General features: G+C 48.4%; 2 protein-coding genes across 3 annotated transcripts in view; both read right to left on the reverse strand.

Moving 5' to 3' along the window:
• PFDN1 (prefoldin subunit 1) overlaps positions 1–16,132 on the reverse strand; it is a 33,677-nt gene extending 17,545 nt beyond the window's left edge. For both annotated transcript variants that reach the window (XM_014959675.1, XM_014959676.1), the window contains exons 1-3: positions 16,025–16,132; positions 15,676–15,842; positions 900–984 (exon numbers count right to left, since the gene is read on the reverse strand). In XM_014959675.1, coding sequence (XP_014815161.1) covers positions 900–984; positions 15,676–15,842; positions 16,025–16,057 — 285 coding nt within the window. In that variant the 5' untranslated portion in view covers positions 16,058–16,132. The remainder of the gene's footprint in view (positions 1–899; positions 985–15,675; positions 15,843–16,024) is intronic.
• Positions 16,133–20,419: 4,287 nt separating this feature from the next.
• HBEGF (heparin-binding EGF-like growth factor) overlaps positions 20,420–27,063 on the reverse strand; it is a 10,809-nt gene continuing 4,165 nt past the window's right edge. The window contains exons 3-6 of the mRNA XM_014959655.1: positions 24,506–24,725; positions 22,289–22,444; positions 22,083–22,175; positions 20,420–20,966 (exon numbers count right to left, since the gene is read on the reverse strand). Of these exons, the coding sequence (XP_014815141.1) occupies positions 22,103–22,175; positions 22,289–22,444; positions 24,506–24,725 (449 nt within the window). The 3' untranslated portion in view covers positions 20,420–20,966; positions 22,083–22,102. The remainder of the gene's footprint in view (positions 20,967–22,082; positions 22,176–22,288; positions 22,445–24,505; positions 24,726–27,063) is intronic.

A 27,063-nucleotide genomic window follows, 5' to 3' on the forward strand; every position in this document is an offset into this window, starting at 1 on the left:
ACTCAGTCTTTGCTTTCTGTGTCATTCCACAAAAAACAAGGAACAGGGTTCTGTATTAATTATATTTTAGGGCCATTAATAAAAAAAATACACTAATGGCCTTGGAAAAGTACATTTTGAACATCATATCTGAGGATGTCAGCGGTACATGTAGCCACCAGAAGACAGTCAAGATTTTCTAGGTAACTTATTCAAACACTGGAACTTGCACAGACACTACTTTATATTCCCTAGATGTTCTTCTCTGCCTTTAATGCTCCAACCAGATAAACATAAGAACACAAAAGTGCTCTGACCACATTATCAAAACAAAGTCCCAATTCCCCGTAGAGCTGGTCTTCAACAGCCGCCACAAGTAAATGCCTAGAGCAGAGTGTAAAGACATGGCAGGCGTAGACCGTACTTCCTCCTCCTACTTTCCCAGCCTCCAGACATTTTTAGCTCAGGGACTTCCTGAGCGAGATGCCATTTCTACATATTTGGTAATTCTCAATGGATTTATCTTCCATGAATTTGTGCAATTGTCCTGAGGCAATGTAAACTTTTAACATCCACAGCACTGGCAAAGTTTCACATCACTTATCTGCTGCAAATAACCACACAAACATCCTTTTGCTAGCTTTAAACTTTGCTCCTACTAATCTCATTTGAATCCCTCACCTTCAGTTTTCATATCAGGACACACAGGGAACAGTCAATCCCTACTGGGGCTGTAGATCTAGCAAAGAAACCAAATTACATTAATTACCCGTAGGTTACTTGTCACAGGCACTAGTTTCACCTGGTTACAATCCTTCAGAATGAAGAGTACCAGATAAAAATGAGGGATGTAGCAAACAGCATCTTGTTGACCTTCAGTGTTCTACTTTCATCATCATCATTACCTGCCAAAAACTTACCTCTAATTCCTTAATTTTCTCTTCGGCTATTCTCTGTTTTTCTAAGAGCTGATTATGAATCACTCCTTTAGACTGAAGAATAAACCTAGAAGTGAAAAAGAAGAGACAGACAACTGTTGGATATTTTTTACATCTAGGGTACACCTAGCCACACACCAATTAAAACTAGTGATCTCTGCAGAGTATTCATCCTCAACTCACACGCTCTGGACAGAGGCAAAAGACATTGCTATGACAGCTCATTCAAACCACCAGGCTGGCCTCAAAGGCTTGCTTACTAATCTCACCTAGGATTTGGGAGGAAGAAAATGGAGGCACACAGATCTCCCTCTATCATTCAGTGTCCTCGAATGATCCAAAAGCAGTTCTTGCACACAGCTAGCAAGGGGAGTCTGTCAGCACATTCGCTTCAAAGGGATCTAAATCAGTTGACGGCAGATAGTCAAGGAAACCTCTTTCCATGTGTAAATGCCACTCATTACCATTTTAGTCCTCACAAACTAAACAAACCTGCACACAAAAACAAAGCTTTCTACAGAGAAAGGCGGAGAGAGTTGAGGTTGTTAAGCCTAGAGAAGGCTCCACGGAGACCGTACTGTGGCCTTTCAATACATAGAAGGGGCTTATAAGACAGACTTTTTTATCAGGGCCTGTAGTGACAGGATGAGGGGCAACGGTTTTAAATTGAAACAGGGCAGGGCTAGATTGGATGTAAGGAAGAAATGCTTTATCATGAGGTTGGTGAGATACTGGCCCAGGTTGCCCAGAGAAGCTGTGGATACCCCATCCCTGGAGGGTTCAATGTCAGGTCAGACAGGGCTTTGGGCAACCTGGTCTGGTGGAAGGTGTCCCTGCCCAGGGCAGTGGGTTGGACTGAATGGTCTTTGAAGGTCCATTCCAACCCAAACCCTTCTGTGATTTCATGACACAGAGCCAGGTAGAAACAAGAAACACAGAGCCATGGTACACTTGCCTTTACTTGAGCTTTCACAGGCTCCCACTGCTCGGGGCTTGGCTTTAACACATACCCTCACTGACCTCTGAGTTCCCATGCTTTCTACATTCAGAAGGTTTTTCTGTGGAGTGCGAAGTGGCCATTTTTAACTGCAGCTGCAGCCACTGGTTTCCACTTGCTCTGTTTTTCAATTGCCAAAGGGATTTGGAAGATATATCCACAGCATCTCAGTCACAGCAATCCTGCTCACCAGCGTGCAAAAAGCTGCCTGACTTGCTCAGAAGAGCATCTGAAAGTGCACCAGCATCCAAAGCAGCTCTCCAGCATGTGGCACTGGCATACCACAAAGAGATAAAGGACACCTAAGTTCAAATCAATTTTAGGAATTCTCCATGGTTGTTTTTCATCCTTCCAGACATAAATGTACAAGCCACAGATTCACCTCTTCCTTACTTAGAAAGTCCCCCAGGGGATTTTAAAGGAGCCTCCACGTCATAACAACGAGATCAAGGTCTCTCTACACCACCGACTAGGGTCAATGCTTTCCTGCCAGGTGACAAGAACTCATGCTTGAGCAGTTAAAATGAGCAGCTTTAGACAAGGCAGAATAAGAGTGCATACCCCATCTGCTACAGAAAAAACTGAAATCTGTTAGTAGTGCCATCTCCCATGACAAATGACATTATTAATGTGTTTGCTCAGGGCCTGATAAGCACAAATGCAGATCTGCTGCTTGGCTTGAAAACCAGCATACTCTGCATCAGCCACGCAACAGCCAAAAGGAAAACTACCTGCCACATGCATTTCTGAAATGCAGAGGAGCAGAACTGCTATTAAATATAAAAGGTTTCCAATTAAAACTCTCTTTGGTGCAGCTATTAACTGCACACAGTAATTGCTTCCTCCTCCTCCTTCTCCCACTCCTCTCCCTTGTTCCACTTCACCTCCTCTTTTCCACAGTAACTTCCACTATATCTTTTACATTCCATTTTTCTCAAATCTCTCCTGTTTCTTCCCAGTCTCAGCTCATGCTTATTACTGGTGTCATCTCTGTTCTATATTTGCTCCTGTTCTTTACAACACAGTTCACTCATATGCTCTTTGTCCCATCAATCCCCTCCTTTCCATTAGGTGCCCCCCCCCATCCACTTTCACACAGACATTGTGTTTTCAGGTGCCAGCACACACCACCCTGCTGAAATAAAATGCAGGGTTTGCTCAGTCTTGTGAAAATCAAGTCCATGACCACCTTTCTCTGCTATTAGATGCAGAGCCTGGACCTCTCCTATGAGCCCATCTGCTGTGAGGACAGGCTGAGAGAGCTTGGGGGTTCAGCCTGGAGAAAAGGTGGCTTCAGGGAGATCTTAGAGCCCCTTCCAGTCCCTAAAGGGGCTCTGTGAAAGCTTGGGGGGGGACTCTTGATCAGGGAGAGGGTACGATGAGGTAGGATGAGAGGTAACAGTTTTAAACTGAAAGAGGGGAGATTGAGATGAGATCTCAGGAAGAAATTCTTTGCTGTGAGGGTGGTGAGAGCCTGGCCCAGGTTGCCCAGAGAAGCTGTGGCTGCCCCATCCCTGGAGGGGTTCAAGGCCAGGTTGGAGGGGGCTTGGAGCAACCAGGTCTGGTGCGAGGTATCCCTGCCCAGGGCAGGCAATGGGAACTCAGTGTTCTTCAAGGTCCCTTCTAACCTGAAGCATTCTATGATTCTATGATCCAGCCAGAGACCACCAGCAACCATGTCATTCTGATGCTCTTGCCTTAAGCCAGCAATACCAGAAGAAACAAACACTAACCCTCACACACACATCCCCTGTAGATTTTGGGGTGAAGACTAAAATTTTGCCTTACTTCTGCAGTAGGTGATATTAGTGAAAAAATCAGAGCTTGAAGGTGCCCTCAATAAACAAAGTCATCAGTCCTTTTGCACGTCACAGCTTTCCTGAGCCTCTGTGTACATATGAACATTTCCTCAATTATTTCCTTTTTTTTGTGAGGGCAGCAAAGAAGAACCTTCTCTTTAGCTTCCACAAATTCTATAGCAAAATTGATCATTTTGGTTTCACTGATGCCCCTAAGTATAAGAAACAACATTAAACACCAACACAGCTTGATCAGTTTTCCCCATTTGCAGCTGGGAAGGTCCCTGCTCTGCTACAGGTGCAGAGTGATCCCGGCTGGCTGAGAACCTCTACAGGCACTAAAACCTTTGAACAAACAAGTGGCTGACTTTACTTCTATTCTGCAAATGTCAACAGCAGTCATCAGGAAAAATATCCTCCCTCCCACCCTCCTGCAGTGCTCTGGCAGACATGCGACAGCAAATTAAAATTGGATGGCCAAAGTTAGCACTGACCAGACTTATGCGGGCAGCTGCACACAAATACAAAGTCTCCAATTTTATTTGCCATAAAATAGTGGGCTGGAACCTGTGTCCATTCACACACTGGCTCAGAAGCAGGTCAAGTGTCCCTGACTTGGCATCCTTCAGGAGGTTCTTGACCAGCACCAGCTTCAAGCCACCCATTTCAATACCCTGCCACAAGACCATCAAGCCCTCAGCCCAAAGAGTAAGGGTGCTGCTGTGTAAGCTGTTGAAGGCCAGTTTTCTGCAAGTTGAAGCTATAAATCCACATCCACAGTGAACTGTTTAAATCTGTGGTTTCATTTTCCAACATAAGGAGGACTCAAAAAAACTCATCAGCTTCTAGCTTGGGATAAACACTTGGAGATCTTGGCTGAAGTTTCTACCTAAGAAAATACTGTAGTTTATGACAGCACTTGGAAAAAGGAGAAGCTTGTTCTCATTCGGTAAAAGGTGCTGCAGGGCACTTGTAATAAACTAGAGTTTAAATTTAATCTGGCTTTCATTCTTCCAATTACCTATCACCAACTCGATGTGTTTTTTTCTCACCAAGCTGGAGGAGTAAAGTAGTGTCATTCTGCTGCCTGGTTTTAGTTAAATGTGATTATTTTATTTATGAATTTTTACGCTCAAGGAAGAACCACAGGAGGTTCTGAGGGCTTAGTTCTTCCCTGGGTGAGTTTGTGAACAAGCCATTCAAACACATGAACTTCATTCCCTGCCTGGATCCTCCACCAGCTGAGAACTAGCCACACATTAGTCACTGCATCACAGAGCTGAGGAGCCACTTTCTGCTCTGTGGCACTGAGCTTGGCAGATGACATGACTAACACCAACCCCTTGGCACACATCAGCACCGAAGAGCTAGCTCCACAGACCGCTCTGCCAGAGTCCACCATAGAGGCTCCAAGATCTGAGAGTTTTTACATTGAACTGGAATGGCTTTTAAGCATTTATACTCTGCAGAAGACAAGGAGGAAACCAAATCCTCTTCCAGATAAGTGAGTTCACTCATGTCCTCCTTCTCTCAGTGAACTGTCACAGCACACACTAGTAGATCTGTCAAACAACACCTACACTATCAAACATGAAACAATGATTCAGAAAAAATGTTCAGCACCACAGTGAGAATTACAAAGCTTAGTAACAATCACCTCTTCAAACTGGAACTTTTTCACTGTTGTTAAATAACACCAGAAATATCTGGGCCAAAAGACCGAGACAAGTTCACCACATCTCAGCTGGCCACCTATTTCATAGATAAAGGCTAGCAAAACTAGAGCTGGCTTTGCCCTATTCCAGATACTTAGCAGTTTTTTCCCCAACATCCACAAAGGTAAAACTCAAAACAAAACGAAGAAAATTAGAAAAGAAAACTATGGAGGAGTGAGGTCCTTGAGGACAGCAACATTCAGACAAACCTGAGCTGCCAACAAGAGCAGCTCTATTACAGAGTGAAGTGTTTGCGAATCGGCTGTACCTACATGCTCTGATCTCCTGGTGACTGCTGGTTCTCAAATATAATATGAGGAACAAAAATAGAGCACTAGGAAACTGAAAGAGAAACCTCACTCTAAATATTCCCAGTTGTTTCTATTTTCCTCCCTCTGCTACCTCCCCATTAGGATTTTAAGGCAGAGAAAGTAGTTTATACACTCTGACAATCATTGCTTGCTCTTCTGAAGAGATCTCTTATCCTTTCCCAATTTCCATTTCTAGGTATGGTGCCCACTTGTTCAGTGTTTAATACAGCACTCCCTTATGCCCTGGCCAAAACCGTCTCCAGGCTGTAGTCAGGCTGGTCAGCAACGCTGCCAGCTTCATCATCTGTCTGTTCCTTTGTGTCACACGTACACACCCACAAAGTGATGTCCATACTGTGCAAGTAATTCCATAACTCACTCTGCACTAAAATGTCCCATTTAGTTGACTGTAAGGCATAAAATTAGATACTGAAAGATTTGGTTTTTAATGAATGAGGTTATGGAGATGTTTGTTCAGCACACGCCACTCTTCATTATGACATACAAGTCATTAAAGTTATTAAAGGTGGAGTACCAGTGATGCTCATAGTTAAAGTTTTCCATTAAGAACCCCTATTTCCAATTACTTACAACTGCAACCAACTTCAACCCTTACATCTGAAGCTTTCAGTGGCATACATCTGCCGCAGACACAAGCACTCCCTCCTCTTCCTGTTCTGGTTAGGGACCCTGGTTCAGGTGTTTGCCGTGCATTAAAACAGGAGGGAAGGAGCCCCACAAGAGGCACTGGGGCCCCCTCCTGCCAGTCTGCAAAGCAACTCCTCCCTCTTGGGCCCACGAAGATCACTGCCAGCACCCATGCAGCTTTTTCTCTACCTGATGACTCATATACATCCCTCTGCCTAATTTCAAAGACAGACAATTTTATAGGTAGGGACACTCCAGTGCTATTTTGCCAGAATAATGATCAATGACAGATCTAAAAGTCCTTTCTGCCTGGCTCCCAGCTCACACAATGGACCATTATAACTTCAGCTTTACAGTTCCCATTGCATTTGGGAAACTCTCTACAAAAACTGAAGATACTGAAAAGAAAACTAACAACTTCGTACAAACCCATAATATTATTTTAACATGTTTATTGTATTTCTAAAAAAACCTAACATGCTGGGCTATAACACAGCACAGTCATTCACATGGAATATCCTGCTCCTTGAAACCAAGTGTTTTCATTAGACTGCTCCATGCAAACAGTTGGGCTAAGCCCAGTCATGCCCTTATCTATTTAAAGGCACTTTTTAATTCCGAACTTGCACTGCTGTTCAGGCTTTGAGCATTCTCAGTAGGAGATTATTGCATTTTAAGTACTGCTGGAAGCCAATGGAAGAAAGGCTTCCAAGGAGCTGATCTCAAGCAATTGATTGAACAGGAACCAGTTGGGCACAATTGCAAGCACCCAGTAGTTCCCTTCCACCCTCCTAGGGTCCGCTTCTGCCTCTGTAAGTGATTCCCTATGCAGTTCGTAACAGGCACTGCTTATACCCCAGCAAATTCCAGTTTAGTCACCCTAGATGAACTACCTAGCTCCAAAGACAACAAGGAAGTATTATTTAAAAAAAAAGTAAAATCATGATTAATTATAGTTTGTGCTGCCACCCTTCAAGACTAAGGGTTGCATATTTTTCAGTCTGATTTTGAATTTCCCATTCGACAGATATATGCCTGAACTAGAACTTGCTCAGAAACAGATGAGTTGAAGTTTTGTCTATGCTTGCTTTTATTTTAGGGGTCGGTCATCTCTCTGGGTCACTCGCAATATAGCTAAACCTAGTTATTCCCCCTTCCTCCCCCCAGCCAAAGCAGCACATACCTTAAAGCAAAACAAACCCTGCAGCTTATATTGGGAGGATTATATATGAATACATTCCAGGGGCAGCCGTTTATAGTTCACGTGTCATTTTACTACAGCACTTGGAGGTGGATCCACACCACGAGCTGTTTGTTTGAAGGAGACACGAGTGGAAGCAGGCTGGCAAATCTCTGGTGGGCAGCAGAACCTGTGGAAACTCAGCCTGACAGCACTGGAGCAGGCACAGAGACCAAGATAAGCAGCACTGGAAGCCATCCAAACTGATTCTTATGTAGGCCACAACAAGGGTAACTTTTACTCGGATGAACATTTGTAAGCCATAAACCTATTTACTTTAAGGAGCTAAAGGAAGAGAACAAGAAGTGCTGCACTGATTGCTTCCTCAAACCTCTTCACAGACTGGCCCAACACGTCCATCCTGCCCTGCCGAGGGGCAATGGGGTTTGTTCTGCACTCCAGGCCATGTTTACATTGAGTTTTCACCTCTTTTTTTTTTTTCCCCCTCTGTCAATAGCTACAGTATATTATGTTACCTCAAGCCAAGATAGTAACACAGCTTGCAAACAGCAGTTTCTGCATTGCCAGACACTTAACTAGATGGTAGATTTATACCATTGTTCATGCTTGGTTCTTTAAAAAAAGAAAACAGGAATATACCTCTGTGTATTAAATATAGCACAACCCAAAATAATAAAATAGTACCATGGTCTGCTTTTAAAGAACATCATCAATTCTTTTTGAGGGCTCAATTGACATAAATGGAATTAAAAATAAAAGGCAAGCAAGGAAATGGCTCCTCTCACACAGGAAAACAGCACAAACATGACCGAGCTTCATGGAGGTGAAATCTCCACAAGTGGTTTTTCCTCACTGTAGCCCTGACTTAGTGCTTTTATCTTCTAATTTTGCTTTAATATAATTTTTAGTATGTAGCAAATAATGACCTGTAGCTTATTTAAGCAAAGCAAACTCAAATGACTACATCTAACACATCTAGCAGATGCATTTCAAATAGATTTTTTTTTTTTGCAGTCTAGGTTGTACTTTGGGACAGCAGTACCATATTTGCAAGTTGCAAGCAGCAGAAAACAGGAAGAATTTTTCCAATAATGGGAAGTTGAGATCCATTTCTACCCACAATATCAAAGGAACACACATCTAGGAAAACACAAACAAGCAAACATGGGTGTGAACACCCTGGTCAACCAATCCTGAAGACATTTCTGTTCTAAAAAAATTTTTTTCTATTGGTAAATCTTCTATTTCTTCAGAATCCTCATCAGAAAGCTGAACTTTGCAGTAGTAAATGAAGTGACATGGAGATACTGCTACACCCTGATGGGCATACCTGTACCCTCCTCAGCAGCAGCCCTTCACCAAGAACCTATACAGGAAAACTAGCAAAATCAGGATTCATCTCTTTTGAAAAGCAAATCCATCCAGGGTTGCAAGAAAAAAAAAGAAAATAAATGCTTTAGCATTTCAAAGGTTTCTTCCTGGGCAAGGACAAGTGAGGAGGAAGACCCAACTATCAGCTCGTGGCTCCTGCACATTGCAAATCCTGCTACAACAAAGCATCAAAGAAAACAAGACAGCAAACATCACACAAGTGGATGCACAGATAACCAACTCAAAAGAATTCAAGCATAACACTAATAATACAGAGATATTCTGGACACTAGAGTTAAATTAGCTAGCACTAAAACAAACACACTGTTGTTTCCTAATCAGTAAGAACAAATTTTTTAGAATCAGCAGTTGTAGACTGGAAAGGCTGGATGTTGTTTTGGAAAATTGTTTCTTCTCAGTAAATAAAATAATCAGCCTTTTTTTTTAAAGAAAAAAAAATGGCTACAACAATCTCTTATTTCAGCAAATAGTTTTGGAGAAAGCAAAAATAGAAATTCAAGACAACAGTTGGAGCATTCCTGAGTTCAGCACTTTGCTATTTTACACAAATTTAGTAAGAGACACAATCTTATCTACTGGTTTCTTCATATTTTACTTCATTGTTTTAGTGTAGGGATCATGAATTAAATCCTCCTTCTTTCAGGCTTTGAACAGGCAGCTAGGTGAAAGCCTAGATTTCTTGTTTGCATTAAGGCTGTTCCATGTAAAATTAATATATTATGTTGACACACATGTATCAGACCAGAGGCTGACTTTGGGCATCTCCCCCCTTCCGCAATGGGCAGAATGTTGGGCACCTTGTGGCACCCTGCCAGGTGGCCAGACATCCATTGACACCACACCTGGAAGGGCATCCCCAAACAAGACTGGGATACGACAGCGATTTGGCTATTCTCCTCTTTGGCCTGCGCTTAACCAGAGGAACAGCCCTATATTCTGAAAGGAGTCCTCTAGCACTCAATACTTCCCCAGGGACTCTAAACCTTGATTCCAACATTTACTTTAGGAAATAGCAGAAAAAACACAAAGTACAGTACTTTAAATCCACTAGATATTAAAATAAATGGAACTTCCTTGCTGTGAGTGAAATTTTCAGTGTTTGGAGAACTTCAGAAATAAGACAGTCATGGTTCATATTTTTTTGCAGTCATTTGGCACAACAACTCACAATAGCAGGAGCACTAGCTCCCCAAAACCTTTACTGTCTAGTTAGCATGTATTGAAAGAGAACTCTGTACCATTGAAGCAACAGATGCGGTGCGTTTGCAAGAAACCCCAGATTTCCTCTTTCTGGAGGTAGGAACAAAATGAAGGTGCCTTACTACGGCCCTCACTCCCCAGAACAATCTGACCTCCAAAACGCTGCCCTGCAAGCGCCAGACTTCTTGAAGGCTCAGGCATTAATAAGACATCACATTGCCTCTGGATCACAGCACATCAAACCCTCTCTTCCAGCACCAACAGGAGTCTGCATGAGTAGTTTGTCTTTTTCTCACTCTACCTTCCCAGCTTAGGTTTCAGCTCCTTTATGTATACTCGGGTAGCTCCTTCCACTGTGTTGTCTAGATAACAGGCAGGGAAAAATTCAGGGATAAAGGTAAGACAAATAGAACAGATTTGTTTTAATGCCATGCTCCTTGTCCCAATAGAAAAATGTTCCTAAAGAGTTAAACATCTCCAGGGCAAGGGAGACAAGCACCAGAGGCATGGAAGGGGAGGGGAGACACCACACTATAACCAACAGGTTTATTTCTTTTTTAAGTTAGCTTTTTTTTTATTGTAAGACCCTGTTTTCTGCAGCTTATACATTTAACAAACACTGACTTATGAAATGCAAGCATTCTACACCAGTTCTATGTCTAAATGCCATTTTTTTTTAAAATAAAGGCAGCCGTTTCCTGAAACTGGGTAGATATACAGCTTGCATGCAAGCCATGGAAATCTCTTCTTTGAAGTTTCAGTATTACACAAAGAAATTACGTAGAGCAGCAGGGCAGGAAAGCTATAACTGGACCAAGATATCCAGGAGATTAGGAATGAGCAGCCCAGGACAGCAGGAATAGGATCAAGAACTAAGTGGGGGAAGGGCAGAGGGGAAGGTGTTTGAGAAATCAGAAGATGTCAAATTGGAAAAGGAGCCTGTGCTCAAGAGAACAAGCTCTCTTGCTCATCTGGAACAGAATCCAGGAGTCCACTCCCAGTATGCCACTGCTGTCAGCAGTTAACCACAAAGCCCACTGACAGCTGTGCTCCTCTCCCACTCCTGATCAACCAGGAAGGGACAACCATCTGCTGCCCCTCACCTCACGAGTCAAAGGCACCTGTACAGACTGCTACTGCATTACCCCTGCGTGCAGCACCTTGATTTCTGCTTCCTGTGACAGCTTCTTCAAAAGATCTAGCAAACTTTTATAGGCCCACTCACAAATAACACCTTGAAGAACATTCTCCAGGCTGCAACAAAAGTGGTAGTTCAAAATTGAGAAAAACCTGAAATAAAAACCAATTGGGTAATGGAAAACCTTACGGCTTATGAACATGTGTGACAGCACATGGCCTTTGGTTCCTCACACATCAAACACCCGTCTTGTCCAACATACAGCATACACAGTGGTCAAGGAGCAAGCAGCTGGACACAAATTTTGTTTTCTTCACAGTTCAGTGCTTGATTGTACTTCTTAGACACACCAGACTTACCGTGGAAAATAAAAACTTCCTTTTTTCAATAGCTAGAGGAGCTTCAAGTTTATGAACTACATCTTGACCAGAGGCTGACAGCAACATGCTTGTCTCTGGGATTCATTTAAGTCTTGCAGCAGCTGTCAGCTCATCAGCCAGGCTCCAACGCCAAGCTCTGCACGAAGCCTCACCCATGGAGATGGCCAGAGAGGAGCCACTCGGGTTTCACAGACCAGCCTATAGTTAGTAACTGAACCATAAAGATTAAGCCTGGTGTGTCCTTCAGTTCTTTGTGAGTTTTTTGAAATGTGAGCGGGAAGCACAGTACAGTTACCATGTTCTGCAGTAATATGCACTGGTAGAATCAAACATCAATCTCATACATGCCCAAAAAGTAAAAATGCAGCTGCTACAGCTATATCGAGCAATGTGTGGTAGTGATTGCTGTCTTCAGGGCTTTGGGAAAGAGCTTACAACGATCCATGATGTCTCATTTTCAGGCAAAACCAAGAATCACAGTAAAAGCAGGAATGCATTTAAATCGCAGGAACAATCAAGAACATTTCATCTTCTCTCAGGTCTCACGTGCGTATGGTTCAGCTACCAAAAATTTAAACCACTCTTAAAAGTCAATATCATATTATTACAACTGTCCCCCTAAAAATGCTATATTCACACAGTCATTTTACAGGGACAACTGTAATAGTATACTATACTTGCAGAAAACCTTGAACATAAACTTGTGCTATAGTTCTTGCTTGATTTTTGCTTTCTTATATTTTATTTTTGTAAGCATGCTCCCATTTGTTGTAGAAGTAAACTGATGATAAAGCAATATCAAACCAAAACTGACTATTTTGGCATGACATGAAAAACTGCAGTGTTTTCCTCACTGTGCTTAGCACAAGTGACAGACATTTTTCTTCTGTAAATAATGATCTTCTCCAGGTTATGGGTTAAAAGAATGTACAGAGAAAGGTCTGAAGTATTCAGACAGAATTCTGAAGCTTAAACTTTCAGCATAGTTCTCAAAGTAATACGATGATATCAGTTCACAAATAGCTTAAGCAGAAGTCCAACATAGTGGTAGTTGTCTCAGGCTACGTAACAGGCCTTTCAAAAGAGTATGAAGTAACAGAATTGAAATGCATTTGGCAAGATGCCACCACTCAGATGATATCCCAGCCTCACGGGTATGTACAGTACACAGCAATTCATCATCTCATACTATGTGGCACTGACATTTCTTGTGTCAACCCAAAAATAGCTATAGCAAAAGTAAACTGAGACCCACATGTGGAAGCCAGTAAGGCCTCTGCATGTTATACACATTACAATATTTGAAAAAAAAAAAAAAAAAAAAAAAAAAAAAAAAGACCAAGTTGAGGAACAACAAATGGACTTTCACATATTCCAGCAGTGCAGGGAAAGCCTCTCAGAAGGGAAGAAGGCTCAAGATCGGGATTCAGAGAACAAAAACCACACAACTGCTTTCCAAGTAATGCAGAAGCAAGTACTGAACTAGGCAGACTTCCTCCCAGATGCTGCACATCACCAGTTCCTCAAGCCTTCAGATTCCACGAAGGCCTGGAATATCTTGTCCTACAGAACTGTATGTACTAGCCCCGTGTGCATATCCCAAACCACCAAAGCTCGAGAAAAAAAACAGAGAAACTATCAGAAGCCATATTCTAGTAGCAGCTTAAATGGGTTAAAGAAGAAAAAAAAAAAGAAAAAGAAAACCTTAAAGTTGAGCACAGGAATAGAAGCACAAAACTTATTCCAAAGAATCTAGCAATTCAAGCAAGCTGTCAGAAGAACACTGATGATCAGGGTTAACACTGATGCAGCCTTCCACCCTTTCTGGATAGCTGAAACCTGCTACAGCTCCAACATTTCCATGCTAGACTCTGCAAAAGAAACTGAGGCATCATAAATATCCCTTTGGTGGCTGAACTCCCACATCTGTGCAAGCCAATAAAGCCAACAGATTAAAAAATCTGTAATTCCACTTCACAGAACATGGCTTATATGTCCATAATGACCGCCTCCATTGGTCTGCAGTGGAACACAAGACGGCAGACTGCCCTTGAATTTTAACTCCTGCTCAAGGGCTGCTTTAGCTTGCTTTGCCTAAAGTCTAAATTTCAGCAATAAATTCTCTACTAGGGGTTGGAGTGGGCTTCAGGAAGAACCTCATGTCCCTTATGCATGTTCTCCGCACTAAGGAGTGACACAGACCATACCAGAGCATTACTGCCAATTGGAAAGGTAGCCTTCAGCCCCACAGTCAGAGTTCCCAGATATACTGTATCAAGCTAAGGCAGGAGAAAAAAACAAAAAAAAAAACCCAAAGTGTGAATGAGCAGTATTCAGAAAAGAAGCACTCTCTTAATCTGTATTTGCATAGTGACTAGTACAACAAAGCCCATGAAGAGTTCATCTTTTAAATACTACCACAATGCAAATATTTTTTTGATTGCACCTCTGCCATCCCTGAGGAGTGAGAGCTGCCTGCCATACCTAAGCTACCCTGTCTGCTCACAGAAAGGTAAGCAAAAGGAGACTCCCCAGAAGATCATCACTCCTGCAGCTGCTGCACACGGAGAAAGTATTAAGTGTATCTTGAGGGAACTCTCCATATAGGAGCATTGTTCTGTATTTTCAGATTTTAAAATATCTTTAAAAAAAATTGTTGCCTCCAGAATTATGTTCTACTCTTCACCTGTCTTTTCTGTGACAACATGGAACAGCAAAACCCCTTACAAGTTGTCTCATGACTACTCCAGACATGAGTGCTTGCTATGCCTCCAGCCTGTCCAGGTCAAATCAGTCACCTCTTGCAAGGGACCAAAATCTATCTCCTTTTAAGGTACCAGTCACTAGCACCCCCACACAAACCCAAAGTTCAGTTCACCTACATGGAAAAGTTTATTTACTGGGAGCCAAGAAAGGGACTCTGTCATGCTGAACACCTCCATTTGCCTGGGTACAACTTCATCTGAAAACCAACAGCAAAGGGCAAATTACACACTAATCTCAGCTTCCTAGTCCTGCCATCTCCCTACAACTTGACCTAGAGATTGTGTGGTCTGATGGATTAGGGCACCTGTAGTCTGACCTGGCTCACAGCTCAGCCCTCTGACCATCCACTTCCATACAAAGTAGGTGGAGTAAACACAGGGTAGTGAAGAGGTTTGGGTGCTGTTGCAGCCAAAGACAGGTATGTTGTGGACGTTAATCAAATACATTACGTCTGGTTTAAGATGTTTCTTTTGACAGCCATCCAACACATGGGAGCAAATATGAGCTTTAGGCTCCTTACCAATGTTTAAAAAAATTCAGGCAACACCCATAAGATCCATTCCCTAGTATGATACTGCAAAGGGCAGAACTGTAGAAAGGGCAGAAATGTAGAACATTTGTGCAAGTAAAGCCCTGAGCGTGTGAACTGTGCACATTGGCTTTTCAAGGAGTCTGAAGTAAATTACATCAAAAATGACTGAAGCTGGACAGATTTGTGAGAGCCTTCTCACAAATGCTGTTTGTCATTAGAATGCTGCCCCTCTAGTCTAGTGTGCAAATTTCCCAGAGGTGCCAAACAAGACCATCACTGCTAGGGGCAGAGCCAGCAAGCAAAACCACACAAAGCTAATAACGTTCATACGGTCCTTCTTCAAAGCTGGTAGCTAACACCAAAAGGTAATACCCAGTAAGTCTTGCTGCATTCCCAGAGACATCGCTAGAATTAAAAATGAAAGACAATGAGAAAAATTAAGCAAACGAACATGAGAAAGCTAGCATGTTCTTTGCGAAGGGAAGAGCCTCCTGCCCAGGGCAGCAGCCTTGAGGCTCCTTGCACATGAAGGCTAGTGGGGGTCTCCCTGTGCACAGGGCCACAATCACTACCCCACTCTGCTACGGGAACCAGGTACGCCCAAGCAGGGAGCCAGCTACCTGCTCTCGGCACAGCAAGGAAGCCCCGGCCATCTGCTGCAGGCTGGGCAGATACTCACATCCTCCCCACACCCTCATACATGCGGGTCTCATCCACCAGCATCATGACCTCCGTGTCGGTGAGGTGGGCGTGCTTCTTCGTCTTGCTCAGCTGCTCGATCTGGATGTCGGCCAGCTTCACCTTCTGCTGTGTGTCTATCACCTTGGCCTGCAGCTCGGTGAAAGCCTGAGGGGGAGAGCAGCGGCCATGAGGGGTGTCCTTACAGGCCGGGGCCCGCAGTCGCCGCGCTGCTGAGGCCGGGCAGCGAGGACCGAACCAGCCCCGGGATTAAGGGGAGGAGGGGACCAGGAGGACACCGCCCGAGACACAGCGAAGAGACAGTCTGCCCACCACAGAGGAAGTTATACCTTCTTCAGCTCCAGATCTACGGGCGCCGCCATCTTGTCTCCGCAGGGCGCCTGCGCACTGTGGGAAGCGCCGTGTCCTTCTGCGCATGCGCGCCTCGGCGGGGCGGGTGGCGCCGCGGGGCCCGTAGCGGGATGGAAGCGCCGGGCTGAGCTGTGGGGTCTGCACAGGGGCGGGGCCATCTGGTTGGGATGTGTGGGACGAGGCCTCCCCGTCCGGGCCGGTCCCGCGTGGGTGTCCCTGGCCCAGCCACCTCAGCGGGAAGTGGGGGGCGAGACGTGGCCCCTATGGAGGGGGCCAGGGTAGAGCTCAGCGGATCTGGCCATGCCCTGTGGGCCTGGGTGCAGCTGAGTCCCCAGGGCACCCCTGAGGTGTCCCGGGAGTCCTCAGAGCCTGGCGGTGCCCAGCTGTGGGGTGACACACTGGTCCCACTCTGCTGCCCACTCCTCGCGGGGGCTGCCACAGCCCAGCCGCCCCTGCCCCAGCTGGTGGAGTTCTGACACCCTCCAGCCCGACACGGAGCCCCAGGAGAGTGTCCCAGAGTCCCCAGAGGGGGAGTGCCAGAAACAGACCAAAAAGCAGTAACGGATGCTAAACACAGAGCCAGAGTAGTGCCAAACGTGACTCATCCTCCAGACCCATGGAGATGCTGGGGCTGGAGGCGCCGGACATCTCAGACCCAGTGAAATGCCAGGGGGAGGCTGGAATCATGGCACACTTGCCAGGCAGAGGCGTGGAGCCGGGTGGTGGGAGGCTGGGGCAGTGGGGTCCCGTGAAGGGCGTGCTGTGTCCCCTGCAGCAACTGTGTTCAGCTGCCTGTTCCCCCAGCACTCTGCAGCCTGCTTCTGCCACCAATGGATCACCTTCGATTCCCTTTGGGCTTGCCCAGACGGGCTCGGGTAAAGGGTGAGGACCATGATGAGGCCATCACAGAATTGTAGGGGTTGGGAGGGACCTCTGGAGATCATCTAGTCCACCCTCCTTGCCAAAGGAGGGTCACTTAGAGCAGGCTGGACAGGAATGCATGCAGGCGGGTTTGGAATGTCTCCAGAGAAGGAGACTCTACACCCTCTCTGGGCAGCCTCTCCCAGGGCTCTGTCAACCTCAAAGTAAATAATTTCCTCTTCATGTTTAGATGGTACTTCCTATGTTAAAGTTTGTGCCCGTTACCTCTTGTACTGTCACTGGGCACCACTGAAAAAAGACTGGCCCCATCCTCCTGACACCCACCCTTTAAATACTTACAGGCATTGATCAGATCCCTCCTTGGCCTTCTCTTCTCCAGACTAAAAAGATCCAAGTCCCTCAGCCTTTCCTCAGCAGAGAGATGTTCTAGGCCCCTCATAATCTTCAGATGACTTTTGGGTGAAGATATCAAAACCTGAAGTGGCCAGTGTGCTGCTCTGCAGCCAGAGGCAGCCAGGGAAAACATACTGCAACACTTAAAAAACAGAGCACAGAATCCAACTTTCAGGGACTCTCAGCTCTTGTCACAGCCACCCTTTTCAGCGCCTTCCCCAGCTCTTTCCAGCCTCTGCGGCTGCGCACCCACCGCCCCCCCGCCATTGCTACTCACCCAGTGCAGAGCTGGAGCCTGGGGACAGGCCACACTGCCTGCATCTCCTGCCTGCAAGGGCAGCTGTGTGCCAGCGTGAGGCTTTCTGCTGTGCCCCCAACTCTGCAGGCACCTGTGTTGCCCTCTCTGGAGTGGCAACAAACCCCTGGGAGATGCCTCACTGCGGCAAAGCCCATCCCGGGCTTGGGGCTTAGGGTCTGGGTAAGGAGTTGGGAAAAGCCAACAATCTCAGTCAGGAGGAAAACCAGCCAAATGGAGCCACGTGAAGGGCTGCTGCTGCCTGCTTCCGAAGGGAGGCAGCAAGGGTGCTTCAGCTATTTCTGAGGTATCTCTGGCTGCCTCGTCCTTGCTCCAGTGCACTTCCATCCCCTCCATCTAAACCCTGCCGCACTATGATGGCCAAAGGTGCTGAAGCACAGCTGCCAAGGTGTTGGGGCAGGCAGGGGAGAATAGGTTATTAAATTGGCTAATGCAATATATTGCAATTTTTCATTAAATCCACATCTAGGGTTTTGGAGGTTTCCTAACTTCAACCCTTGCTCCAGAGAAGAGACTGAGAAGAAGCTGCAGGGCTCTTCTCCAGGTGCATGGTCTCTGCCTGCAGTGGGACCACATGAGCCCAGGCAGTGAGCTGGGGGACACACTGCATGATGGTGTTTAGTGGCTGGGCACACATTCTATCACCTGTAGACAAGCCAGGCACAGGCATCAAAGGGATTTGAAGGGAGATGCCAGATGTCACTGTATGGAGTCAGTGTCAGAGGCAGCAAGTGGGCTTGACACCATGGCAGTCAGGAAATGCTGTGGCTGGTGACATGTTTGTGCTTCTGGGTCTGTGCCTGGCACAGGGTGAAAGGCCAGGCTGCTAAGCTGGGGCTGCTGGAGGCTCGTGCCAGCCTTCGCCAGGACCCAGCCAGTGCTCAGCTTGGCCAGCTGCCACAGTGGCCCACTGCTCTCCAGGGGGTCAGCAAGGTGGTAGAGACCTCTTTCCTGGCACCCCATTTCTGCAGGTACAGTTAGCCAAGCAGCCCAGGCTCCTCCTGCAATGTTTGGGCACCCCAGGCAGGGCAGAGCCCCACATTCTCTAATCAGGCTCTGGGATACCTCCTGTTTCATGGCCACAGGCACAGCCAGGCCAGGGAGCTGCCCTGGGCCTTAGCCAGGAAGAGAGCATCCATAGGACCATCAGGTTTTCCCAGCCCAGTGAGGCAGAAGGAGCTAGCCCGAAGATCCCGCCAGTTTCCCACTCCCTAAATCTCCAAAATATATTTCCCATCTCTTGGCCTGTTAAATTGCCACCCACAGGCAGCCCAGCCTGCACTGCCGGCCTGCAGAGGAGCAAAGTCCTCTCTGGGAAGGAGGAGGGCAGAGGGCAGCTGGGCTCCAGGCAGAAGTCACAGATGTCTGCAGGAAAACCTTCCAGCAGAGCTACTCCCAGTGCCTGCCAGGGTGGCGTGGGGCCCCAGGCATGCAGAGCTGCCCACCATGAAAGGCAGCAGGGCTGGACTGGGGAGCAGCTCTGGGAAGGGGAGCAGCAGCAGCACTCAGCGAAGCAGCCAAGTGATCCAGAGCAGAAGGGCCTCCTTCACAGCAACTGGAGGCATTATTTGCTTAATAGACATTGAAAAAGTGCCAAAAGTTGGAGTCTCTGGTTGAACTGGCGCTCCCACAGCATTAAGGTTGAGATTAGCACATAGTGGAGCCAGTAACTTTTTTGCCTGGCTCTGGGACTCAGGCCATGGCAGCTGCTGGAGCTTTTACTCTCCAGGTGATAACACACAAGGGTACCTGTTGTCACCCACCCACTTCCCATCTGCCATAACTGTGTACTTTAGCCCTTCTATCTTGGGAAGGACTGGGAAGCCAAAGTATTGCTGTGTCCCCCCCTTCCCACACCCCAGGTTTTGCTACCGCAAAACTTACCAGCATACACAAGAGGGATGAACCTATGCACTCACTTCCTAAGCAAGCCCTCCCCCAGTGAGCATAAAGCCAGAGCTAATTTTTGGCTGAATTAGACCAAAAAAACTCTGCAGATTACTGGTTGCCCAGCTTTAGCACACATTGTGGGAGCAGGAGTGGAAAGCAGTAGCTTAGCACTCCCCTTTGAAAATTGAAATTCGACATCTGCTGAAGGGAAAGGGGCTGGAGGAAAGCAGGTTTCCTGCAGAGGAAGCCCTCTCTGCTTCAAGGCTGTCTACTAAAGCCAGCATCTCACTCTGATCTCAGCTCCCCCTGGGGAAGATCAGGGAAGAGGAAAGAGTGGTTTGGGGGTTATTTTTACTGCCAAGTCAGGAATCAGTCCTGAACCACCATCTGAAGTGATGCTCACTGGAATGATGCTAGCCCCAGGAGCCTGCAGCCACCCCAGGAACTGCTGGGATTCCCTGCAAGGGAGGTATGAGTCCACCGCTTGATTTTTTAGCCAAATTCTGGCTTAAAACCAGGAATCAGTCCCATCTGAGTCAATCAGGGGCTGGAGTGGCTTCACTTATACTAGGGGCAGCTTTGCTTGAAAAGCAGACACCCAAACATCACATCCCTCCCAGGGCATCAGCTAGCAAAGGTGCCAATCTCCCAAGAAAGACAGATGGGGCTGGCCTGGCTGCAGGTTTCTGAAGGATGGATCCTGCCACCAGCCCCTTGAACCACACCACTCTGCTGCACCCTAAGCGTGGCACAAGCCAGTTCAGCAACCCCCACCACACACTTGGGATCTCTGCTGCTGTCTGCAGTACCCCTAGCAAGGGCATGTTGCTACGGGCAGTCTTCAGAGGTCTGACTCCTTCCCACCTCCATCATTAAATTAACAACCCAAGTGTTTGTAACAAAGTGTTATTTATTAGAATATTACATTGCACTTAAAAAATAAGGGAGGTCTGACCCTGTCAATCTTGACCTACATGAAGGATACAGGGCCAGGCCTACAATAAATATAAATACTATGTACAGTTTATCTAAAATAAATATATAATTTAAAATGAAAAATATCTTGTTAAATAGCTGTTACCCTCCCACCCCTCCTGCGCCTAAGAAAGCCCCGAGCCCAGTCTCCTCGCCTTTCACAGTTTGTTCCTCAGCATGCACCGCAGTGGACGGAGAGCTGCTGGAGAGCCCCTGTGCCGCTGGCTGGCCGGTGCCTCCTGCCTCCTTGAAGCCGCCTGATGGGCAAGTGCCTCTCCCAAGCCCCCTCCGTCCCACAGATGGCCACGAAACTCCTTCCGGTGACACCGTTGCCCGACCAGCCCCAAAGTGGGTGCTGTCCTGCTGCTCCAGCAAGCTCCCGCTGCGCTGCAGGATCCCAGGGATGGCGCTGGCTCCACGGCTCTCGCCTCTTCCAGGAGGTAGAAGTGCGTTAGTGCTGACCCCTGCAAGACAGTGGCAGGAGAGCTCACAACACGGCCCTGCATGGCAGGGCCAAGGTGCCCATCCCACCCAGCCTGGCTGGAGAGCCCTCACATTCACGAGAGCCCCAGCAGCAACAGCCACTCACCACCATGGGAGGATGGGAGCCAGGATGCCGGGGGAACAGTGGCTAAGCATTGCACCCCATATCCACCACACTTCCCTTCCAGGGACCATAGCACATTTTCCCCTGGACACATCCACCCAATAATCCCCAGAGCAGAAGGGACAGTGATGAAAACCTTGTGCTGAATCAGCTAAAAACCTCACCCCTGACATGATTACCAACATCACAGAAATTCTTTGAAGGCATTACTTCATCTTCACAAAGAACAAAGATTTTTCTTTTTTTTTAAAAAAAGAGAAGTAGCTGTAATACATACGGGCACATCTAACGTCAGCGCTTGAACCAGACCAGAGGAAGTCTGCAAGCTTTCCAGCACCCGGCCACATGGCCGCCCCTGGGGCAGAGCACACCCCAGCCAGAGAAACATCACACCGGGCTGGCAGCGAGCTCTCCCCTTGCCCAGCTACAAGGCATTACGTTAGTGCAAGTAATATGCATAGTGGGAGTGAAAAGGAAGGGTGGGTTTTATATATATGTGTGTGTGCATATAAATAGAGGCGATATCTAAGTAGGGGAAGTGACTCAGAGGGTCAGAGAGGGAACAGAACAAGCAGGGGAAAAAAAGAATCAAAAAATCCCACAACAACAACAACGAAAGAAAAAAAAAAAAGAAAAAAAAAAAAAAAACCACCAAGCCAAAAGCAGCTTCCCCAGTGCCAAACATCTCCAAAGCACACAGTGACAGAGCGGAGCAGGTGCTTAAGGTTAGAAAGGAGAAGGTGGTAGTGGCAAGCAGGCAGCAGGAAGGGTGTCAGGGGAGCAGGAAGAGGAAGAAAAAGGGCTGAAGCCCCAGGACAGCCCAGGCGCTGGGGCCAGATCCAGCAAGCTGCTTCTCCAGGCTCAAACTGCTTTCAGCTCCTGCCTGGCTCTGGCACAGGATCCATGTTCCAGCCAACGTGAAAAAGCAGAGCCTTCAGGCCCACCGCTGGCACACGCCCAGCCAGAGACTTACCTCGCCAGCACGCAGCATCCTCAGTGATTCACAGTGATGCCCAGCTTGATTTTCTCTTCGTTTTCTACATCGTAGACACCCCTCTTGTGACATCTGTGAGGGCAAGCAAAGAGATGCTTAGAGTACAAAGAAGTCCCTGCTACTCTCCCCTGCAATGTGGTCTTCTTGGGGATGTGGATCCAATGGCTCAGCCCCGTCTCACCCACCTGAGCATCAGCAGGGCTGCAATGATGACGAGGCACAGGGAGGACAGGACGACAGCAATGACGGCCAGTGCCGTGGTGTGGTCGTATGCACTGAGAGGGTGCTCCACAGGCAGCAAGAGGCCGTGGCATCTCTCTCCATGATATCCTGGCTGGCATCTGGGAGAGAAGAAAAGGCATGAAGGTTGTGGTGACCAACCACAGAAGATTATTGGGTTTCTCACACCCCCATGGAAAGGACTTGCCTCTTTGCTCAGCCTTAGCCCAGCACCAAGCCCTTGGTCCCTCTCCCATGAGCTGGGAGGTCTGGTGTCACCATCACCTCTCTGGTACTGGTAAATTAAGTTTCTTCTGCCCCAAGCATTAAGTGAAGACTCCCAGAAAGGTTGAGCTCCCCCCAGTAGAAGGTACTGGGGTCTGTGCTCTTTCCAATCATACCCAGGCAGAGCCAGACTGCCCAGACCACCTCTGGAAGTGGAAAGCCCCACGCAAGGGAGCAGAAAAGCAGCTGGACCAGAGCTCAGCACTTCCTTCGGAGCAGAATGCCCCTGCACACCCTGCCAGCCAGAGAGTGCCACTTCTCTGCAGACTCAGGAGGTTACTTACGTCACAAATAACACTGCCCAGTAGAGCTGCAAACTGCCAACCCTCCCCGTGAGTCAAAGCGCCCTGATGCAACCAGATATATATACATACATCTCTATATCCAGTACCACTGACCCTCAAGCTTATCTCCAAGACGGGGTCTCAGCCCAGCCCTCCTGCCCAGCTTCCAACAACCACATGCTAGCGTCACCTCCCAGCCATGGCACCGAGGCTGGGAACAAGGCAGACGTGCAGAGCCCAGTTTGGCAACATCCTCACCCCACCCCGGGGACCAGCCCAAGGAAGCCACAATCCAGGAGACCCTGTGACACAGGCAGCCAGCCTCCAAGAGCAGCCACAAGCAAGTGACACAAGGCCTGGTGGAGGGGACTGGAGCAGCTGGCCACTGTTCCTAAAAAACATGATGGCTCTGGGGAGATGTCACCCAGCTGGCCACCAGGCTGGAGCACCTCAGCTCACCTCCAGACCCCTCCTGCTTGCCCATGTCCCAGGATCGCAGTACCCCAGCCCCAGGGATCTGGGAAGGGCAAGAGGCTGGGCAGGGAATGCCAGGCAGGGGACACCTAGCTGTCCCAGTCCCAGGCAGGGGGTGCTGCACCCCACATTGTGCTGGGTCACCAGCTACAGCTCAGCCAGCAGAGATCTCCTCTTGCTGGCAGTCTCAAGCCCCCCGTGCAAGGGCCCAACTTCATGACAGCTTCCAGGCAGAGAGAAACTAAGCGGTTCAAGGAGCTATGTGGAGCCTGATCCCTGCGGATTGCAGGGCACAAGATCTTGTGGGCACCATAAGCCAGGGAGCTATTATCTTCCCCAGGCTCTGGGCGCAGGGCTGGGAGGCTCAGAGGATTGATAGCAAAGAACAAAGCCTCTTATATATCTGCCAGCTCAACCCCTGCCCACGTCAGTGGGGATCAAATGTGCACCCCTGGGTATTTCCTGTAGTAGCAATGCTGGATCCAGGTGCCCCGGCAGCAGGCAAATGCTTTCTCCTCCGCTTGCCTCATCTAGTCCCTGCTCTCTAGCTGCATCCCAAGGAGGGAGGCGGGGAGGGGGAGAGTAGGTACACAGCCTTGTCCTTCATCAGGGCCAAAGGACAGCTTGGGCAGGACTTTGGCAGACTGTCCCCAAAAGCGCTACCTCCAATCCACCTTGCTGGTGCCATGGCAGAAATGCTTCTCCTGTCTGCACCAGCATACGCCAACAGCCATGGGAGCCCCAAGGCCTCAGCCAAGGCTGGCGGCAGCGAGGTACAGGGGGCCACATGCTTTCAGAGTCAGGAGGGGGTCTCACAAACTAGACCCGCAGAAGACCTTGGCTGCAAGACCCCAGCCCCTGCTCAGCCTCCTCCAAACCCCACCGCCATGGGTCTCCATACAGCAACTCAGGTGGAGCTCACTGCGCCAGCAGGGGATGCTGGGTCTAAGTCCACAACTGATTTTGGTGGGGGATGAACATTGCTTAAGAAGCACAAGGAAGAGGCCAAGTCAGAGCTGTCCCCTCATGGATGGGGAACACACACTAAAAATACCTCCTCCACTCTTCCTCTGCCCAGCCTGGAGAATTGAAGGAACCATGACTAAGCCTCCCTGGCACAGGCATATGCCAGCAACTCACATGCAGGAGGGAGCTGCCAGCTCTCGGATGTATTTGCATTCGCCGTGAATACAGAAATCCTTGTACTTCCGCAGGCACGGGTCTCTCTTCTTCCCCAGGCCTTTGCCTTTTCTTCTTTTATTCCCGTTCCCTTTTTTCTTGGGAGTAACCAAGCCTTGAGGCTTTGACAGGAAAGCAACTGGAAAACAATTAGGGAAGGAGAACACAGCGATCAGAACACCTCAATACGTCAGAAGGCAGAGCAGCAAACTCCAGGCTCCTCTAGCCAGCTCAGCCTTGGCACTCCCGCAGCCTTTTGTACAGTGATCAGCCCCCGAGCAGAGGGGTTTTTTTCCATTTATGGGGGGAGGAGGGGGGTGAGGGGGGGTTCAGCTTCTCACAAATATCATGGCCTTTCCAATTCATAAGAACAATTCTCAAGGAAAGAAAGGATTCAGGGCAGGGGGAGGGGGGGGAACAGAACTTTATGCATCTCAAATGTTGCTATTATACGCACCAGTTTCCACTGAACACAGAAAATCGCTATTTGCCCCTTTACTGGCTTTTATTTCCCTGATGAGTGCAGTCTTTTGTAAGACCCTATTCATGGCTCTGATGCACTCTCCTTCCTGTGGGTACGAGGATGACTTGTGAACCCAGAGCAGGATTAAGAGAACAAGCCTGGCTTAATTTTTGGTTTTGCAGAGCCAAAAAGATGGCAAGGGCAGCATTCCCATAAATTACAAAGGTACGTTTCAATTGCAGTGCAGAGACCAGTGGCTTTTGGTGCAAGGCCAGGTCCCTGCTGTGGTGCTGGGAAGGAACCAGAGCACTGAGCTCGTTATCTGGACATGGACTGAAACCAGCAATGTTAATGAAATAGTTTTAATACATGCAGATGCCTAAAAAAACCTCAGCCCCCAGATGGGTCTTGCAAGGTGCCGAGATGCTAGAAAGCGCTCACTACTCCGAGAGGGACTGCTCAGCTCCCCCTGAACCATAGTGCTTAATAACACCAGTGAAGCTGGGGAAATATGAAGGAAGCCTGTGCTGCTCGGGGCGGAGAGGGCGGCCAAGTCTAACCTGGCAAGTTGTAACCTGCCTCAGCCACTTCCTGACGTACCCAAGCCCACCTCCTCCTCCCAGCAAGCGACTCTCGTGCTGGGGCACACTGGTTGCACACCTGGCAAAGTTATTTCGCTATTTCTTCACGCTATGCCTGGAAAAAAACTGATACTCTGGGAAATGAATCCCCCAGGTCCAGGTGAGGCCCAGGGCTCTGCCCCAGGCTGGCAGCAGAGACTGTCCCCTCCTCCGTGGGTTATCTCCTGACCCCCCAAGCCACCTCCACTGTCACCACCCCTCTGCGCCAGGGCTCTGTCCAGGACAGCCAGAGAAGATTTGGAAGATCTTACTGGCAGGAAAAGTGGTCCGGCCCAGGTGGGACCCCAGGGAATGCTGCCACCTTCCTCTTACTCAGATCCCTGGGGGCTGTAGCACAGAGGAAGGTGCCTTCAATGCAAAAAGCAGATTTTTTTTTTTTCCAGCCCAAGGCATCAAGAAAGTGCCCTGAGAGGCTTCAGCTTCAGTTACCAAATATCCCCCAGCCCTTCAGCCTGTCCCACAGACAAGGGTCAGCCCATGCCTGCCAGATCGCTTGCTCTAGGACAGGGTCCCCTTCTCAGGGGGATGCACAGAGGAGCAGGCTGGAACATCTTCCCCCAGCAGGAAGGATAACAGCATTTCCCAGGGGCTGCATCCCCTGGATGTGAGGGGGTCAGCCTGCTTTTGCAGGTTTTTGTCACAGTTCCAGAAATCAAAGAAAAACACAGAAAAAAAGAAAAGGAAGATGAAGTGCACAGGCAGAGCATGCTCCTCCTAGCACCAGGTTACTGATCTCGGCACGTCACACGTGCAAGGCACACATACAGGTCATCCTCCTCAGCCTGTGACGGGTCCCGCATCCCACCCCCAACAAGAGTCCCCAGTACACTGGCTGGTCCCAAGCCGGGGGAGAGGAGCTAAGCACGAATGCCCAGTAAGTCTAACAGAACGACAGTGTCCCCAGCGCCCCCGTAGCGGGGACTGCCAGCTGACTAACCCTGCCTAGGTATGAGGAGCAGCCGTGTGTAGGCGGTGGGTGACTCACAGCTCTCCCCTTGCCGCCCGCCACCATGGCCACCATCTGGAAGGTGGCCACCATCTGAAAGCCTCCGTCACCATCTGGGGCTGCACACCTACGGGAGGGGCTGCCATGCCCCACAGAAGGGGGGAAGCGTTCCATCTGCTCAAGGAGTTGAAGACTCGGAAACCCTTGGGATGCCTGCGCCAGGGAATTCAGGGACACAAACATCCTCTGGCACAAGGCGAGGAGCTGCCAAAGCCCAGTTGCCTCACGGGCTGGCCCCCGCTCAGGGCTGCTGCCAAAGGTGCTCCCCGCAGCAGAACCGGAGTTGCTGCCGAGGCACCCGCAGGGCTGAGCCGAACCCCGCCGGGCCCCTCCGCGCCCCTCTCCGGGTCCAGCCGCCCCGCCAGAGCGCCGCGCCGTTCGCCCCCCCATCCCCGCCCGACACCCCCAG

This window comes from Calidris pugnax, unplaced genomic scaffold (genome assembly GCF_001431845.1).
Source record: "Calidris pugnax isolate Ruff unplaced genomic scaffold, ASM143184v1 scaffold418, whole genome shotgun sequence".
NCBI classification, from domain to species: domain Eukaryota; kingdom Metazoa; phylum Chordata; class Aves; order Charadriiformes; family Scolopacidae; genus Calidris; species Calidris pugnax.